Genomic DNA, 18,522 nt, shown 5'->3' on the forward strand with positions numbered 1-18,522 from the left:
AGACACAAGAGGGCTGTTGAAGCAGAGGTTCACAGTGCACCATGCCTACTGGGACCCTCTCCCTTTCTAGTTCTACCAGAACCTGGGTTCAAATCGCAGCCCCCACTATTTACCAGCTCTGTCACCTTAGCACATCACCCAAACTCCCTCTGAGTTTTGTTCACCAGTTTTCCTGGCCCTGTGCTGCCCAGTGTCAGGAATTCTGCCACCAACAGAAAATATAGAAATCCTCCACGGGCCAGAACCAGCGACTAGAGGTACCAACATAAAAGGGTCTTTTTTCAGTACCTCTAATTAGGTTGAGGCACAATCATTTAATTTCCAGTTCCTCTGAGGTCTGGGTTCTTTTTTAAGAAGTAATGTCCAGAATCCTATACATGGTAGTTGCTCAAAAACTGTTGGTGGAAGGGAGAGAGAAAGAAAGGGAGGGAGAAAGACAAATCCCTGCCTCACAGAGTTCTTGAATGAAGTTAAATAAATTGTGTGAGTTTCGTACCTCAGTGCCTGGCATATAAGGGAAACTCGGTATTAGTTCCCTTCCCGTCTCTGGCTCGAAATGCAACAGTTATCTGGGAAATATAACACATTACAGCATCACGAATGGGTATACATTCATTTACAGGATTTATCCACATTTCAAAACCTTTAGAAAGGAATGGGACCAGAGCAAGAAAGTTTGTGTGAGGGTCAAGAAGGACCCTTACAGTTTCTTAATTTGGTGTTTTTATAAGAAAATGTACTAAGGTAGTGAGGGGGTGGAGGGGACATTTGAGATGAGGAGTGGCCTCGGAGGCAGGAGGCAGGTGTGGTGGCCCTGTGGGGACGGAAAGGCATAAAGCTAGAGGAAAGCCACCTGCAAGACCGATGAAATAGAGGCAGATCAACAGGACCGGGAGACCCGTGGCCCCAGTGCTGAAACCACGTAGCAGGTGTCTGATTCACAGGCCTTGAGACTCTGGCTCTATTATCAACAGATCAACCTCAGTGCTATTTTCTTCTTTGGGTAAAAACAACAAAATCTTTCTGCTTTGACAGTTTAGTTCCTGGGAAATAAATTTTTAAAAACTCTCATGTAACTGATGATGATATTTTTCATATCCTTTTCCATCAGCTGTTAGCTGTAGGTTCCTCCACCTGATTTTGTACTATGTGAAAATCATCAGTGTAGGTCTAACCCAGTAAGAGTATGAGAATAGGGACTACACTAGGCACATTGTCCACAGTGCTGCAGGCAGGGGGAGGCTCAAATGTAAACAGTGAAATAAAGACACCAAGAATATTCCCTTTGTCACTGGAAGATTGGCAGAACCAGACAAATGTGTTCCTGATGTCAGTGTTCTTTCTCTCACTTAAGAATGTTTTTAGAAACCCAAACTGAAGTTGCTTGTGGAAGCTGAGGCTTACAATATTCCCAAATCCAAAGTGTGGTATTTACTAAATAGTCATTAAAAATGAGAACCAGTGGGCTTTCCTGATGCTTAGACACATGGCACACACACACAACCACACACACACAACCACACACACAACCACACACACTCACAACCACACACACACACTCAAACACAGAGAGTAATGTTATATGACAATATGACACCAAAATAGTGTACCCATGCCAACGATGACATAAAAACACTGGATGAGATCAGGAGAAATTTGGAAGCAATGTGGCAGTTGATGTAATCATACTCATTTAGTTTCTGATGTTCTTTACAAATTTGGAAGCTTTATCTCAGTAAATGTTAAGTCTTCGCACATATGTACATTTAAGGTACCTTTAAGATGAGATTCCTGAGAACGTAAATACTCAAGAGGAATAAGCAGGAGGTGAGGAGGGAAATCTTAATTTGTGTAGTTCCTGCCTGAAATGCCAGAACTATCTTGGATATAATGTTCCAAAAATAAGGCGTTCTGTGTTTAATGTGATATGACTTAACCATTCTCTTTTTGCTAAGCTCTATAAAACCTTTGCTATTCATGGCTGTTAGTTCTCATTTTTATCTACTAAATTTACTAAGGAAGAAAAAATAGGTTGAGGCTTCCATTTGTCTGCCCAAATCTTTTTATTATTATTATTATCTGGCAATAAACTTCACTCCTCTTAAACTGGGACAGTCCACTTGGAAAGGGACAGTAGATGACCTGCCCTAAATATGATGCTTTACATAGTGTAGGGACTCTATTTGTCAGCCTGCACCTCTCAGTGTCTTTTGATCCTGCCAACAGCCCTGTGGAAGTAGATAGGGTCATAATCCACAGCATCGGAGCTACTGAAACTGTGACCCATGAAACGACATCTAGGAGGAGGACACAGCTAGGAGGAGGAGTAAAACCTCACTATAACACCATAAGTGAAGTCTAAAATATTTAACCTAGAGAACATGGATTTGCACTATTTCAAGGTTAATCAAATGACCAGGAGAAACCTATGCAGCTGACTGACCTTCCTGGGCCCTCTGGGGGCTCTAACTGCGGGTGCAAAACCCACTCAGTCTCAGCTGTAATTCAGCACCAGCCGCTGTCCACTCCAGCTACAATCCTGATGGGGACAATTCCAGGGCTGGTTGGGACTTCTGGGAGAGCAACAAGGAGTCCAGGATTCTCCCAGGTAGCTGACACCCATTTCTTCAGGTTGATCCAGAAAGACTGAAGTGGGAGAATGGTGGAGGCATGGAGCCCTCACTTCCCAAGACAGGCTTGCTGACTATTTCTTCTCCTGTCCTACGCTTCCCTCAAAATCTCCTCCTCCCCAACCAGGGACATGAATTTTGTTACCCACTCCTGATAGAAAATGGGGGCTAGATGGAGTATGGATTCCACTTCTAATGTGTTGTATCCAAACCACGGCGTTTTACTGTATTTGTAGAGCCGAACCTAGAGGTCAGATCTGATTCCTGGAGCAAAGCCGTTTCCCCTCCATTATTATTCCAGGCTGCAAAGGGTGTCAGACACACCTCTCTATGCCAGCAGCTTCTTGTCTAACTTCTTCCTGTGAAAGGGAGATGGGGCCCATGCGGAATCAGAAGCCTAGTTCCATACCCAGTTTCCCAAATCTGGGGTTTGTCGTTGTGCGCGTAACTGAGAAAAAGGTGAGAGTGGTGTGGGGGAGTGTTGTATTGTTCTTTAAACATTTAACATGTTTTACGGGTTGCTAACTTATTTAACACCGCTCATTAATTCTGCCTACATCTCACAAGCCACCTGCTTACTCACTATCTCGGCTTAACACATCTCATGAGTTTCATCCGTTCTGTTTGTTTTTCTCATCTTCTGTAGAAGAACTGCTACAGAAGGATTTTCAACTCCTACAGCAAACACACAAGCAGAAACACGTACGGGAAAAAAAAGATTAAAAAGACAACAGAGAAAACATTTGATTTATAGTGGCAGGAGAAATAGAAACCAAAACAGAGAGGAAGTGAGTCACAGTGATGGTGAGGTTTTGAGCAGAAAGTAATGGGTACCTCCTGCTAAGGGGGAATTGCATGCCAGTCACTGGAATTGCGTGGTCTTCAGCATTGAAAGTATATGCCCCTGTTGGAAGGACATGAAAGCCTCAAGTCCTTCTGTAACGATATTTGAAAATTAAACATAAATTATAGATAATATCTAAAGGCAATTCACATCAAAGCTACCATAGCATTGAATATAGTTTCTCAAATGGCATGTGGTCTTGCCTCCTGCTCACTTCCTCTCCTCGCTCAGCTTTCTAAAGTGAATTTGAATCCGGACCGTGAGGGAAGGAAAGGTCACACTTCTCTCTTATTATCTACTTGAAAATGTATCTTTATTGGGTGTGTGATTTTTTTCTGATTACAAAAAAGTGCATGCTTGTGATACAAATTCAAACACTGTTGTAATACAATGTGGAAATGGTATCCCCCGAGGGTAGGCACGTGAAGGAGATGACCCTATACGCCTGACATAAACTGCTTCCTGAAGCCAGACATTGAGGTTTCCTGTCAGCCAAGGCAAAAAGGGAACATTGGCTTTCAGAGTTTTTATCCAAACTAGGATTCCCAGGTGAAATACAGGACACCCAGTTAAATATGAATTTCAGATACACAGAGAATAATTTTTTTAAGTATGTCCCAAACATTTCGTGGGATATACTTATACCAAAACTTATTCCTTGTGTACCTGAAATTTAAATGTTTGCATATTCACTTTTTAATTGTGGTACAATACACATAACATAAAATCCACCTTTTAAACCAATTGTAAGTGTACAGTTCAGTAGTGTTAAGCATATTCACGTTGTTATACAGCCAATCTCTAGAACATTTTCATCTTATAAAACTGAAACTGTATACTAACAAATTCAACAGCAACTCCCCATTCCCCCTTACCCCTCCCTTGGCAACCACCTTTCTACTTTCTGTTTCTATGAGTTCAACAACTCTAGAAACTTCATAGTTTATCCCAGATGACATTTATGAAAGAAACAATAAGGGGACAGAGCCAATAACATTTTTCTTCTCTGATTTTGCACACGCCATAGAAATGTGGTTCAATGAATCCTAATTTTGTCAACACTCTATGTGCGGAGTTTGTGCAAGAGCCACAGGGGGTCTGTGAGCCCTTTGAAATCATAGGCCATGTTGAGTATATGTCCATCTTTTACGGGGAAAGGAGCCATAGTTAGATTCTCAAAGGTGTCTGAGACCCCCAGGAAGTCAGGACGCACCATCTATTGACTGAGGGCATAGCTTTGAACTCAAGAAGCCATCTTTTCTGAGGGCTGGGATATTATTGCGTTTCAGGCAATGGATTTCATGAATGTCTGAACTAAAATATGGAGAAAAGCTCAGTGAATTTAAAAGAGTGGAAAGTTTAGCCAGCTACTGAAACATCCCTTTCAAAGGAGGGATGAGTATGAGCTCCCACGTGTTCGCATATTCCATGGAAGCAAATAGAAGCCAGTTTATGTCTGATGTGGATCTTCATGAATTTTCTGGTGATGGTTAAAGAGGCATATGCTTTAAATGCCGAAGTCCCTTTAAGAGGGAGATTAAGAAAGAGAGATGAAAGACGGACAGACAGAGAAGCATGGCTACACAGCGAACAGTCTTACTCTCTGCAGAAAACAAATGACCATTTTGACAATTACCACTTTATTTTTTCTTTAGAAATCCTTCTTCAATTTACCAACAGCTCTTACCAATGAGCTCAACTGGCCCCAGCTCTCTGGTGCTACCGGATTTCTGAACCCTACTAGTAGGTATGTATGTTTGCACACTCTCAAACATGTCAATACCTGTATCTATGTGAAAATAAAGCAGGAGATGGGGCTTGCTCCCAAGATGCTGAGATGAGAATTATTAAGATTACTTCTAGAACGTGGTGGCATACAACAAATGCACCTCTGGCACAGAGTCAGCCATACAGTGGGAGAGGATGCAGATGGTACTGTATTCGTGCTGACGGGGGGTGGGGGGGGGAGGTGTTCCTGCCACAGGTGCTCTAGAGTTGACGCTGGATACAAAATACTCAAACACATCACTACATTTTTCTGTGTCAAGGGACAAAGAAGTTAACTGGAGTATTTACTCTCCGAAATTAATATTTATAAAGGTAATGGCTAAAATTAGTAGGTAAGCCTCAAGGTCCTGGAGTCATCCTGGCTTTAATGCTGTAAATGGGAAGGTAGACACAATGCATGGAGTCTAGTGACACAAAAACCAACTTGCTGTGTGTGACTGCGTGTGGATTCGGGGCCCGGGAACAACCATTCATAATGGTAGCACAACATTTTTATTTAATGGAGGACGTTGCACATCATGAATAATTTGATATCTTTACTTATTTATTTAAAAAATAGCTATTAGATACTTGCTACCTAATCAGGTAGTTTTATAGGTGTTTTCTAAAACATCTATAGATGTTTTAAAGGTAAATAAGGCTTGTCCCATCTCTACAGTCAATTATAATCAAGTAGGACAGATGAGATAAATGTACAAGTGATAATAAGACGAGATAAATGTGCCCAAAGACAATTCTCAACACAGAGCCACAGGATTCACTGGAGAAAGGATTCATGGAAGTCATCCCTTGGGGTGATAGGCAAGGGGCCCAAATCCCAAAGGATTTAGGAAACTGGGGCGATGAAAGAGACAGAGAAGAAACTAGGGAAGATAACCAACCTTCATGAAACCTTATTCAGATTTATGTAGGAATCATCTGTGAATATTGGGAAAACAGAGGAGACATGTTTTCAAAATTGGGTGTAGATTTTCAAGTTTAATCATGTAAAAAGAATTCGGCTGGTCCTTGTCATTAGTGTAATAATGCTAACAGTACCGATACTGGAGATAGTAAAACGTAACCTTTGCAAGGCATTCACTGTATGCCAAGCATTTTGCTGTTCTATGGAGATTTTTTTCATTTTATCCCTTTGTGAGGTTGGTGGTATTACTTTCTGCTTTTTGCAGTTGAGGAATCTAAGGGTTAAGCAGACAAGTTAAGAAACTTGTCATACATTAACAAGTGGTAGGAGGTGTCGTCATGAAACCTTGGGTCCCATTTTACCAGACAGTCGTTTGGTGAGCAAAGGCCCTGCTAGTTCACAACTCCCGACCTTTGTGTATGTCTTCATTCTGTGTGCAGCACGTGACTCCTGTAGCTCTTGCCCCTTTATTTGAGAGCGTAGCTGGGAGATGGGGAAATGACCAAGAACCAGAGAAGCCCCACCCACGTGGAGGTGTGGCATACATTGTTTCAGATGTCAATCATGTGCCTGTTATTCCCTCCCCAAACTCCCCACACTCCCAGCAGTCTGGGGCCCTCAGAGCCCCACCTTCAACTCATCTTTCCTCAGCTACAGTTGCTATTGTTTTTGTCACCTGGAATATTACTACATCCAGAGACAACCCAGCTAAAGCAACATTCTAGAAAAGAGAGTCTTGTTTATCTCCCCACTGTCAATGTTGAAATTGAGAAAATAATATTTAAGTGCCCTCCATCCAATCCAGCTATGTGTTAAAATCCCGAGGAGTTTCTCTACATCAAGGTTTTTATGGCACAAACAAAAGGAATTCATTATGAATGAGACATGCGTACAGTATATTGCACTTTTAATGGTGCCTACATTTACATATAAACCCTATAAAATCCATCCATCCTTTGACCTAAAGCTTCACGAAGAAAGCATTTAGGAGGAAATAGCAGTCTGACGTTTAAAATTAATTACCAAGTAGCTTCAATCTTCACTGGAGTCAGAAAAAGAATGAAAGAGGAATCCATTCACCAGTTAAAACGGTGAAAACTTGTTCCTCATTTCTTTCCACTTACAGCTCACACAATAGTGCCCCACATCTAAATCTAATTCCTCCAAGAACTCTACCCAAACTTAGCTCCTGTTCCCAAGCAAACTGTTTAGTGGGTTTTAGTTTTTGTTGGGGGTGACGGGTAGAGCCAGTGTCCCTCTTCCTTTCTGTCTGAGGTCTATCTGCCCTCAGACCAGGGGGCTACTCCCTCATCAATGTGAAACCCCACCAGCCCTCTCATCCTACAGCAGTTTCCACTCATCCTCCTATCAGAGCCCAGCAGGTGCATACATCTTCCTTGGAAGGAAAGGCCATGGGGTGAAAGGGAGAGGAAAATTTGCAAGTCTTCAGATATGTATGGTTTATAATTTTATATTCTCCTCAGAAGAGAGATTCCGACATCTTCTCACAAAAGAAGCGATTGGTCTAGGTGAGCTTATGAGACAATCATCTGTATCCTGAGCTGGTCTGGGCTGCTTTCACACCTTCTTGTACTCGGTGCTCTATTGCTGTTTAGAAAACCCTATTGAATGCCTATGTGACTTGCTCAACGCTCACTCTAGTATTGTCCTTACCTGTTGTATTTCTAAGATATACCTCCCCTGCGGGGTATTTCTTTCTGTGTTTTGGGGTCCCAAGCTCTCTAGGTGTCCCCCTCCCAGGGCTCTTTGTGCCACCTGTTTCTGTGTACTCTGCCTGTGATCTCTGCCACTCAGCTGGCAGAGCTATTTCTTTTCCTTTTGATGGAAAAGAAAATTCTGTGTCTGGAATCTGAGTTGCAGTGGATTCCTCCATGAATCAGAAACATAGCAGCATGACACCCCTGTGTGTCCCCATTCAGTATGTCCCTCCCAGCAATCGTTCCTGTTAAACTATCTCACATACGCTACTGAAAATTTTACCTGCAGATAATCTATGCTAGGCCAATCTCCTTCTTAAAATAAAAAGAGTTCTAAAGTGTGTAATATATATTATGTATTATAATATATATTATAATTATATATATTAAGGAGACATTAGCATATGAAGGAGGTTCTCTTCTGGTGGAATCAGGAGAAGAAAAAGAACACTGCCCTAGAAGCAGCTTTTGTGACAGATGTGGTCAGCTTCCATGGGCATTTTAAGCATGTGTCCCTGTGAGTCCAAATGCTTATTAACACGGGATAGAATTTATGGACTACTGTATTCAACTGGCTCTCTAGAAAGTGCTTCCTACCATCTGAAATCAGCTGCATGCTTTGGGTAGTAACAGTGTTCTTTGGAAAATGTACCTTCGATAGCAAAAAGATGCAGTTGGGGAGAAAAAAATGATTGCTTTCGTTTCCTTCCTCCATTATTCCCCTCACCCCTCTCAAAATGTAATATCTCCTTTATGCAATGAATGTAACATAATTGAAATTACATGCATGCATCAAAAACAAACATGATCCCTCAGTTTTATAAATTTTTCTGTCCTTCAGTTCAGACGATATAAACAAAGTCTGTTCTCTTGACTCTTGGGCTTCAGAAAATTCAAAGTGCAGTATCCCTTAAAACCATGTGTTTTGTTTTGTTCTGTTTCCAGTGTGATTCAGAAAGCAACTGAGTTGGTCCAAGACAAACAAACAAACAAACAAACAAACAAACAAAAAACCTCTGTATAAGTCAGACAGAAAAAGCAGAGAACCATATGATTTCACTGACATGTGGTATATAAACCAAAAACAACAAAAGAACAAGACAAACAAATGAGAAAGAAAAACTCATAGACACAGATAATAGTTTAGTGGTTACCAGAGGGTAAGGGGGTAGGGGGTGGGAGATGAGGGTAAGGGGAATCAAATATATGGTGATGGAAGGAGAACTGACTCTGGGTGGTGAACACACAATAAGATTTATAGACGATGTAATACAGAATTGTACACCTGAAATCTATGTAATTTCACTAACAATTGTCACCCCAATAAATTTAATAAAATAAATAAATAAATAACCTCTGTGAGGTTGGTAGCTTGGGGGCTGAAGCCTGATAATAGGGAGGAGAGCTATTAAGCGAGAAGAAGAAAAACAATTTTAAAAGACTAAAAATAGTTCTTTGTGTTCAGAGCATCTTCCAAAGCAATTAATGGAACAGGAAAACCCTTTTTAAGTTAAAGAAGCAATGCCCAGTAACACAGGTAGGATGGGAAACAATACCAAAACTTCAGGAAGGAAGGGCTTTTAGTTTAAAGGCAGCGTCTGCCATTCCAGGGCCCCATGAATTGCGGTGAAGGAGGAGAAAGACCATTCGCAGGTACAAGGGCTCTGGTCCTGTGTGCCCTTCGGCAGGACGTTTAGCACCCCAGGCCCTCATGTAGATGATGAACCTGGCTTGCTCCTGGTGATCTCTGAAGCTCTCTCCAGGGCTCAAGTACGGTGGTTATAGGGCAGCGTAATGTTAAAGTCTACATCCTACTGTATGATGCTGCTTGATTTAGAAACATTGGAGGGAACTGTTGGGGAGAGAGGCACCTGCTTCTCTCCACCAAATATGCTTGTCTCCACCCCTTAACTAGCTGTGCCTTGAGACAAGATATAGCTCATTTTGTCGGTCGGAGCTTGAAATGTTCTAGGAACCATGTTTCTCCAGGGCCAGGGTGACTGTGCAATAAGGTGGAGCCTAGTAAGCCCTGCACTATGTGATACTGAGTACTTGACCAGCTATTAATTAAATGGTACTCCATTATTGTCCTTATGTGCACTGTTTCCTCCAAGCAAACCCCAGGAGGGAAACAGGGGACTCCAAATCCTTAACAAAAATAACCACCTGGACCGAACCACATCTAAGCTGAGCATTTGTGGTTGTCCAAACCCCTTTCTTCTGAAAGTCAGTGCTGACTGGGGCTAAAGGATAGAGAGGTGCTTCAAAGCTGCAGGCAGAGGGAACTGGAGGAAAAATGGGCCAGCAATCAGAGCTTTAGAGAAAAAGAAATTTAAGTAAGAAGCAGAAGTTAGCTCTAAAATGCCATGAAAGTCAAAAGAACCAAAGCAATTACCAAAGTTACCACAGCAAGCTAGGGAGATGAGAGTGAGATCAGTTGGTCCGCATAAGTGGGTGCAAACTAGATGGAATTTTCTCGAGTACATGTTGTTCCTTCTGCTTCTGGCTTAAATTTGCTATTTGGGGCCAGAAGCATAGCAAATACTTAGAAAGAAATAGACAAAGCCATTGTTATAAGTGGCACAGTAATGCTGTTTGAGGACATTTAAACACATGTCTATGATTAGAAGTGTCCTAGAATCTGAGTGTTAGAGGTTATCTATTCTCTCTGACCCCGTAGAGAACAATTTTGAAAAGCAGCGTATAACTGCACACCAAGTCACATGGGGCATTCAAAACAGAAAATTGGAGAGACGGGATTTGCAGCTCAGATTTGCTAACCTAATTTCATGTTAAAAAAAAGAAAAGACAAGTACTAAACACTAATGGGCTTAATAACCTTATTAAAACCATTATTCAAAAATTACATGTGATATAATTGCAAATGATTAGCCATTTTATAATTATACTTTGCAAAACAATAATTAGCCAGAGAGTGGGTCGTCCAAAGTTGGTGAGGCTGACAGGAGGGAGATATAGTTTATGTCAGTGGTCCATGGACCCCTGGGAGGGGGCATCTCTAAAACCCTTTCACGGGGTTCACAAGGTAAAAACTATTTTCCCAACAATACTAAAGCAGTATTGGCCTTGCACGGTGTAGCCATTTGTACTGATGGTGGAAAAGTAATGGTGGGTAGAGCAGTAGCACCAATCTACATTTGGGGTCACTGTGGCCTTCACACACTCCTGGCTTAAAAAGAGGGGGGGAAGGGGACTTCTTCCCTTGAAAATGTTGCCTATGAAGCAGAAAAACATCATTAATTTTATTAAAGTAAGTACACGATTTTTTTGATAATTTCATCTGATGAAACGGGAAGTATGCATAAAGCACTTCTGCTGCATACAAAATATGATGGTTGTCTTAAGGAAAAGCACTTGTGTGAGTGATCTGAGAGCGAAATTAGTCAGTTTTTCATGGAACACCAGTTTTATTGAAAAAGACATGAGTATATGGTAGGTATTTTATCCAAAATGAATGAAATGAGCTTGTCACTTAAAGGAAAACAAATGATAGCATTGGCTGCTAATCATAAAATTTGAGCTTTCAAAGAAAAATTTGAATTTTGGATAACATGTATCTTCTACCATAAACTTGACAGCTTCCTAATAGGCAAAGACTTTTCCAGTGAAATATACAATACTAGCAACAAATACAGTTTTTTAATATTGTATCATAAAATGTATCAACATTTGGAATATCTGCATAACTCAGTGAATCAATAGTTTCTAAATGACCAGTGCATGATATATAAAATCATGCATGGGTAAAAGACCCATTCAAAGTACAAGATAGACCAATGCATTTTAAACAAGGTGCAAAGAGTTCATTGATATAATTTCAGATGCAACATTGCAGCTAGTCAATCTTTAAGAAACTACAATTTGCCAAGTTTTGGTGTAGAATTAAAGAAGGGTATCCAAAGTTATCTAAAAAGGATATTAAAACACTCCTCTCTTTTCCACCTACATCTGTAAGACTAGATTTTCTTCGTCTACTTCCACCAAAACAACATATGACAGACTGAATGCAGAAACAGATATGAGAACTCAGTGGTCTTCTATTAAGATAGACATTAAAGAGATTTGAAAAGTGGTAAAACAATGCCAATCTTCTCACTAATTGGAGGTAGGGGTTGGAAAAAAAAAACATATATATATATGTATATATTTTAAAAAGGAAAAAATGTTATTTATGTTAACATGTAATGGGTATTATTATTATTTCAAATGAATTAACAATTAAATGTTCTTTCAAATTTTGAAGTTCTCATTTCCAAAATATAAATATTCACCACTATAACTCACATAAACAAAATCTCTCTGGGTTTCTCCATAATTTTAAGAGTGTAAATCAGGCCTGAGAGCAAAAAATGGAGAATTTCAGTTCCCAGAAGTAAGTGCGAAAAAGAAATGTGGCTGAGGACAGAGGCTGGGGGGTGCCAACATGTATGGGCTTGGGAAGAGAAGACAGAAACAACAGCCCTCAAAGTAGGAAGAAAAGTGGAAGGCTTTAGTGTCCTGGAGGCCAAGTGACGAATGTGTTTCCAAGGCCAAATGTCGCTCAAGGCAGAGGAAGAGGAGGCCTGACTATGGCCACTGGGAGGGTATGCAAGATGGTGACCCTGGGGACGCTCTGACCAGAAAAATGTCTGTGGGGTGGAGATGGAAGCCTGATCGGAGAGACTCGGTTCAGGAGGTGATTAACTAAATGCAGGTGAGCGTAGACGACTCTTGGAACAAGTTTCCCTAGTAAAGGGGGCAGAGGAATGGGGTGGTGTGATAGGAGGTGGGGCATAAAAGATCAGGGAGATATTTGTAGATGAGAAATCCTACAGTATGCCTGTAGTGAACGGAAGATCCAAAGAGAGAGAACGGAGGATGCAGGAAGGAACAAGGTCCTAAAGAAGGCGAGAAGGGATGGAATGCAGGCGCCTGGTGTGTCACTGGGCTTGGGCAGGAGGGACCATCTGTAGACACTGTGGCTCAGCCAAAGGACGCTTCCTGCCATATCCTGGCAAATCTCTCCTCTTGCGAGTTCCTCCTTGACTCTACTTATTTTTCAATTTTTATCTTTTTTAATTTATTTACTCAAATCATGAATATATATTTTTTATTTTAAAAAATACCTGAGGTACATACAATAAAAAGCCAAAACCCTCCCCCAAGTTCACCCCCTTTCCCAGAAGAGAGCCCTGTTATCAATTTAGTGTGACTTCCTCCAGACCCTTCCTTATGTGCTCATATGCATTTATTTGTACAGAAAGAAATGCTTTGTTGGAATTTTGCCACAAATGACATCATACTGTGTGTGACATACTATGATGTAATGCTTTGCCCTAACAATGCTTCTTGAAGACTTTTCCATTCTTTTCCATTCTTCTTGAAGTGCAGTTCTGTGTGGTATTTCATAGTACGGTTGTTTTATTCTCCTATTGCTGGAGAGTCCACTCAATTCCAAACCCTCATTATCCCTGAAAATGTTGCAATAAACATTCTATAGTTCTCTTTATGAATACATGTGATGATTTCTTTAGAAAAACATTGATGAAACAAATGAGAAACAAAAACTCATAGATATAGACAATAGTTTAGTGGTTACCAGAGGGTAAGGGGGGTGGGGGGAGGTAGATAAGGGTAAAGGGGATCAAATATATGGTGATGGAAGGAGAACTGACTTTGGGTGGTGAACATACAATGGGATTTATAGATGATGTAATATAGAATTGTACACCTGAAATCTATGTAACTTTACTAACAATTGTCACCCCAATAAACTTTAATTAAAAAAAAACATTGCTGGATCAGAATGTATCCATTTTTAATTATTCATAATCCCTCTTGAAGGGCTAGACCAATTTGTATTCTCCAAGTAATGTATGAGAAGACTGGTTTCCCACACCCTTGCTAATACTGGATATTATCCACCTTCTTAATTTTCTCCCATCTAACAATATTTTATTGTTGTTCTAATATGTAACCTCCTGATTACTAGTGAGGTTAAGCATCACAGGCATTTACCCTCATCTTTGTTTTATGTAGTTGCCCCTGTTCATGCTTCAAAGCTCACCACTCAGGGGTCAGTTCCTTTCGACAGCCTCTTTGTACTAATCCCCATCTGCCCAGATGATTCTCTGCTGTGCTCCTTCAACACCATGTCACCTGGCTTGTCATGCTGTTTACTCATGGTCACCCCCCACAGACTCTGAGCATCTCAAGTGCTTGACTGCTCTGTAGCCCTAGCCCCTGGCATATTAAGAGGCTCCGTAATAGGTACTCCATGAAAGAATTACTGAGTAAGTTCATAATAATATCACTTTACATTTGTAGAGTGTCTTACAATCTGTAAACCTCCTTCCCTTGCATTTTCTCAGACTGCTTAAATCAAATCAGATCTGCCGGAATTAACATTTCAGGGAGAACACTATGGACAAGGAAAGAGGAGTATAAACTGCATGAATTGAATCACCAGTTGCAGGACGTGGTGGGGATAAAAATCAATGCTTTAGACTTAAGCCCTTAGACTTCTAATGTGCCCTATCATAAATGTTCTACAAGAAATTGGCAAAATTTATTAAAATAGTAAAATAATCGCACAGTCAACAAGTTGAGAAAATAAATTTAAAGTAAAATGATCAATTCCATAGCCAGGTAGAAAGAATAAAAGAAAGGAGAGCTTTACTAACAAGTGAATTTGGTCAATAATACATCAAACAAGCCTCAATTTGTCCATTTGTCCAGAATGATATAATTTTACAATCTAGATTGATCAAAGTGAATTTTAAAAAACCTCTAAATGTCTCTAGTAGAAATCTTGTAACCAACTGAACCTGAGATTTTAGGTCATCTCAACGCTCACCTACAGATCAGAGAAATAATTCATCCATATTCTTCAAAATCTGTCCAGGGAAAACACAAGTTCCACAAGATGTTAAAAGGTATTACATATGTTTTTAAAAGAATCCTAGGTCAAGTACCTTTTGAAAATGCTCGTTTGAATAAAGGAAAAAAAGTTTATTCAGCATAAGGCTTATCAAAGCCTTTATTTAATAAGCCAGAAAGCTTTGTGTGTCTTCAAGGTAGACTATGAACCATTTCCTAACCACCGAACTATGTAGGATCTGTGTGTGTGTGTGTGTATGTGTGTGTGTGCTTTATGAGAGAGATGCATCTCAAGAAACCAGTGATTCACAGAGTATCCTTTGAGAAATGGTGTTTAGATTATTAGAACAATTTCCACGTCACAACTGATCTTTTCAGATTTACAAGCACCCATAGCCTTAAATCTCTGTTTTATCACAGTTTCGTATGATACAGTTACCCTGATACAGTGGCTTAGAATCAAAGCTGAGGCTGAGAAAAGCCAGGATGGAGAGAGTTATAACTGTTCCAAGCTCAGAGATGGGCAGAGGAAGGAATCTTAGTGGGAGGTTAACGTAACAGGTAAGAAGCCTTGTCTAGATACAGCACCTCATGAATGATTGAACACAACGCCCGTGAGGTCTATTTCCTTGTACCCTTTTGCTGCTCCAAATTCAAAATCTATCATGCTGTCTTGCTAATCTTTTCAGGTCTGAACTCCTAGGACCTCCTCTACAGTCATCCTCACCTCTGCATAATTAGCCCACTGTCAATCTCTCTGAATACACAACGAACCATATTCTGCATGTTTATCCTTCTGGGAGGCTGAAATCTTGTGTGTTCTGTGATGCAGTGAACTAGAGGTTATACAGGGCTCTGGGATGTGGCTAGCATCAAAAGACTGGAAGGAATTTTAAAGTTCTTTAACTTATCTCACTTCCATCCACATGGAAATAGCAGGAAAGCTATCCACCCTTTACTTAAAACTTCCTAGTAGAGGTCCCTGGATAAAGCCAGTCTAGTCTCTCTGTTATCAGATTTTATCCTAATCTACTCCCCTACCTTAACCCTTCACAACAAATATTACCATTTGTCTCTCACTGACCTCCTGATAGACTTCTGAGCCCCAGTGTTTTCTGTGACTTTTTCCCTATGAGTCAGCTTCATAAGGCTTCAAAATGTATACATACCCAAACTAGCTGTGCCTCTGGAGAGAGTCAACAATAGCCTCAGAAACTTCACCAAGACCTGATACATCACTGTTGCTTAAATAATATCATACTTGGTTTATCCCCCAAATCTCTGATGTGCTAAGCCTTCTGGGAAATTGTTCTGTTGCCTCCCTCCAAGTAGGTTCTGCTTTGAGTCAACATAAGAGGTGATCACTTTTTCAGTTCTAAATCGACCCTTTTAATTTGTCTATATTATTCTTAGTCATGGTGAAGTTGATTGGATGGGAAGGGGCAGGGAGCTGGTATTAGAAGGCTCTCAGAGAAAGTGGGTTTTTTTGTGTTACTTGAGCCCATGTTCGGGGAAACAATTAGTAGATATCCTGCCTGAGGTTTACCCATTTTGAATTTTGGTGTTAGAAATCAAAATCTGGCCAGTGAGTGTGTCCTCACAGGAGATGCCTGCACTTCCTGGGCCCTGCAATAGATGGAGCCGATAAAATTGGGAATTTAATGTGATGTCTTCCCAAGCCGGCTCCCTATGTTGAGGTCACCAGTACCTTAGGCACTGAGGAAGAAGTGAGGAAGGGAACTCTCAAGCACTCCTCTACTGCACCCCTCAAATTAAAGGACTGAAGCCATCACCGCTTCTATTAGCCCATGGGCGTGGGAAATCGCACTGGGAAACCTGAGTCCAGCTAGGCCTAGAGGAGCAAGAGGAGGAGGGTTTAAAAGCAGAATGGCCATCACCGTTAACCTGACTCTGCACAGTATCCTCAGTTTACCTTTTTAATTCAAGTTCAGCTGAATTAAGATACAGATAATTTTCTATTAAGCAATCTTCCCCGTTTGTAGGCACCCTCAAAACACTATATTATAAGCTTCTCAAAATACTGTATTGCTCCCTCTATCTTCTCAGGATTCCTGAGCACCCTATGACAAGTTCAGTTCCTAGAATTTATAAGAGAGATTATGTGTTTGAGGTGGGGAATGAAAGAAAACAGTATCTTTGATCACATGAAATACTTTCCAGTGCCTAGAACAAAGCCTTAATCCCAGAATTCTAGATGTTATATCTGGTCAGAAATGTCAGTGAAACTATTCGCCTATGGTAACAATTTCTATATTCTTGTAATGAAACTAACTGTATCCATAATATTAATATCCACACTATTTACTCTCTGTGAGCAGGGCAGGTGCAAAGCAATATCTCGGTACATAAATTCCAGTTTTAGAATTATCAAAAATACATGTATGGCTAAATAGTGGTAACAATTACTTTCCCAAAGGAAAATAACCCCTCTTTATTGACCGTGAAATCATTTTCGTATTGAACTCAGATCTAACATCCATTTCCCATCTGCTTTTTCAAACTAGAATAAAATAGCCAAGGCAGAGGTCACAAACGATGCAGTAAATAAAGTATTCAGTGTAGCCTTCTGGGTAATACAGCAGATTGAACCCAATATTTACTTCTTTCCCTTGAGAAACCCCATGAGAATGACAGTAAATGAGTTTGTCCACAAGGACACAGAGACCAGGAAGAGCCAACAGCACAAAATGTTGGAGGCCAGAAAGCAGAAGCACAAGTGGTAACTGACTTGGTTGACTCAGGAAAGCTGCATCCTGAACGAGGAGGAGGAAATGCCAAGAAGCAAGCCAGTTTAAATGGCAGGACCTCCCAAAGACTTGGGAACTGGCTACGGGCGGCAGCTGTAGAAATGACAGTGAGAGTAAACACAGAAGGGTTGGCAGAAAGGTTGTTGAAGAAGCAGTTAGATCCTCAGATCTCTTCCAACCCTACACAGGTGGGCAGGTACCCCTCCCTTATTGGAGTATAAGGCTAGAGGTTGCTTCTTTGGAAAGACTGACATTAAGGGCTTCTGGACTGGGAGACACCAGACACCCGACATGCATGCTGAATGCTGAGGACCACCCACCCCCAACCCCAGAGGGCTGGAAACCTGGATGGAGACTGAACATCCTAAGAGGAAAGCCCCAAAGACACAGACAGCAAGCATTCCCTGAGAAAGGCCCAGTGAGGGCCATAGTCAGCAAGTCAACCCAGGGGCCCACCTTCCCATCAACTTTGAGTTTTCAGCAGTTTCCACATTTAAATATAAGCCAACCAACAACCCAGGATCATCAGACATCTGAGGGAAACCTTGAATATAGAAAAACAATATAAAAACAAAGAGAAAAACCAGCTTCAAGAAAACAGACTATAGCTTTGTTTACGAAGGGGAAAGAAATCTTTAAAAACTCTAATATTCTACCTATAAAAATAACTAAAACTAATATCTTCGAAAAGATGAGAAAGTATTGTATTCATGTAACAAGAACGCTATGCTGAAATTAAAGAAATAGTCAAAGAACAAAAGAGATCACTTGGAAATTATAGCAGTGACATGAGATGATTTTCATAGAAAGGTTGCAAGATCAAGTGGAGAATGTCATCCAGAAAAAAGAGAAAAAGACAGAGAGATGGAAAATAGGACAGAGAAACTAGAAAGTTAGATGACCAGTCTCGGTGACTCAATATCCAGACAATAGGAGTTCTAAGAAAAGAAAGAAAGAAAGACGTCATCGATGAAATAATTGAAGAACATCT

General features: G+C 40.7%; 1 protein-coding gene across 1 annotated transcript in view; it reads left to right on the forward strand.

Moving 5' to 3' along the window:
• AOAH (acyloxyacyl hydrolase) overlaps positions 1 to 18,522 on the forward strand; it is a 136,072-nt gene that overhangs the window by 69,927 nt on the left and 47,623 nt on the right. The window contains exon 10 of the mRNA XM_081079479.1: positions 5,130 to 5,221. Within this exon, the coding sequence (XP_080935605.1) occupies positions 5,130 to 5,221 (92 nt within the window). The remainder of the gene's footprint in view (positions 1 to 5,129; positions 5,222 to 18,522) is intronic.

This window comes from Rhinolophus hipposideros (genome assembly GCF_964194185.1).
Source record: "Rhinolophus hipposideros genome assembly, chromosome: 18".
Lineage (NCBI taxonomy): Eukaryota > Metazoa > Chordata > Mammalia > Chiroptera > Rhinolophidae > Rhinolophus > Rhinolophus hipposideros.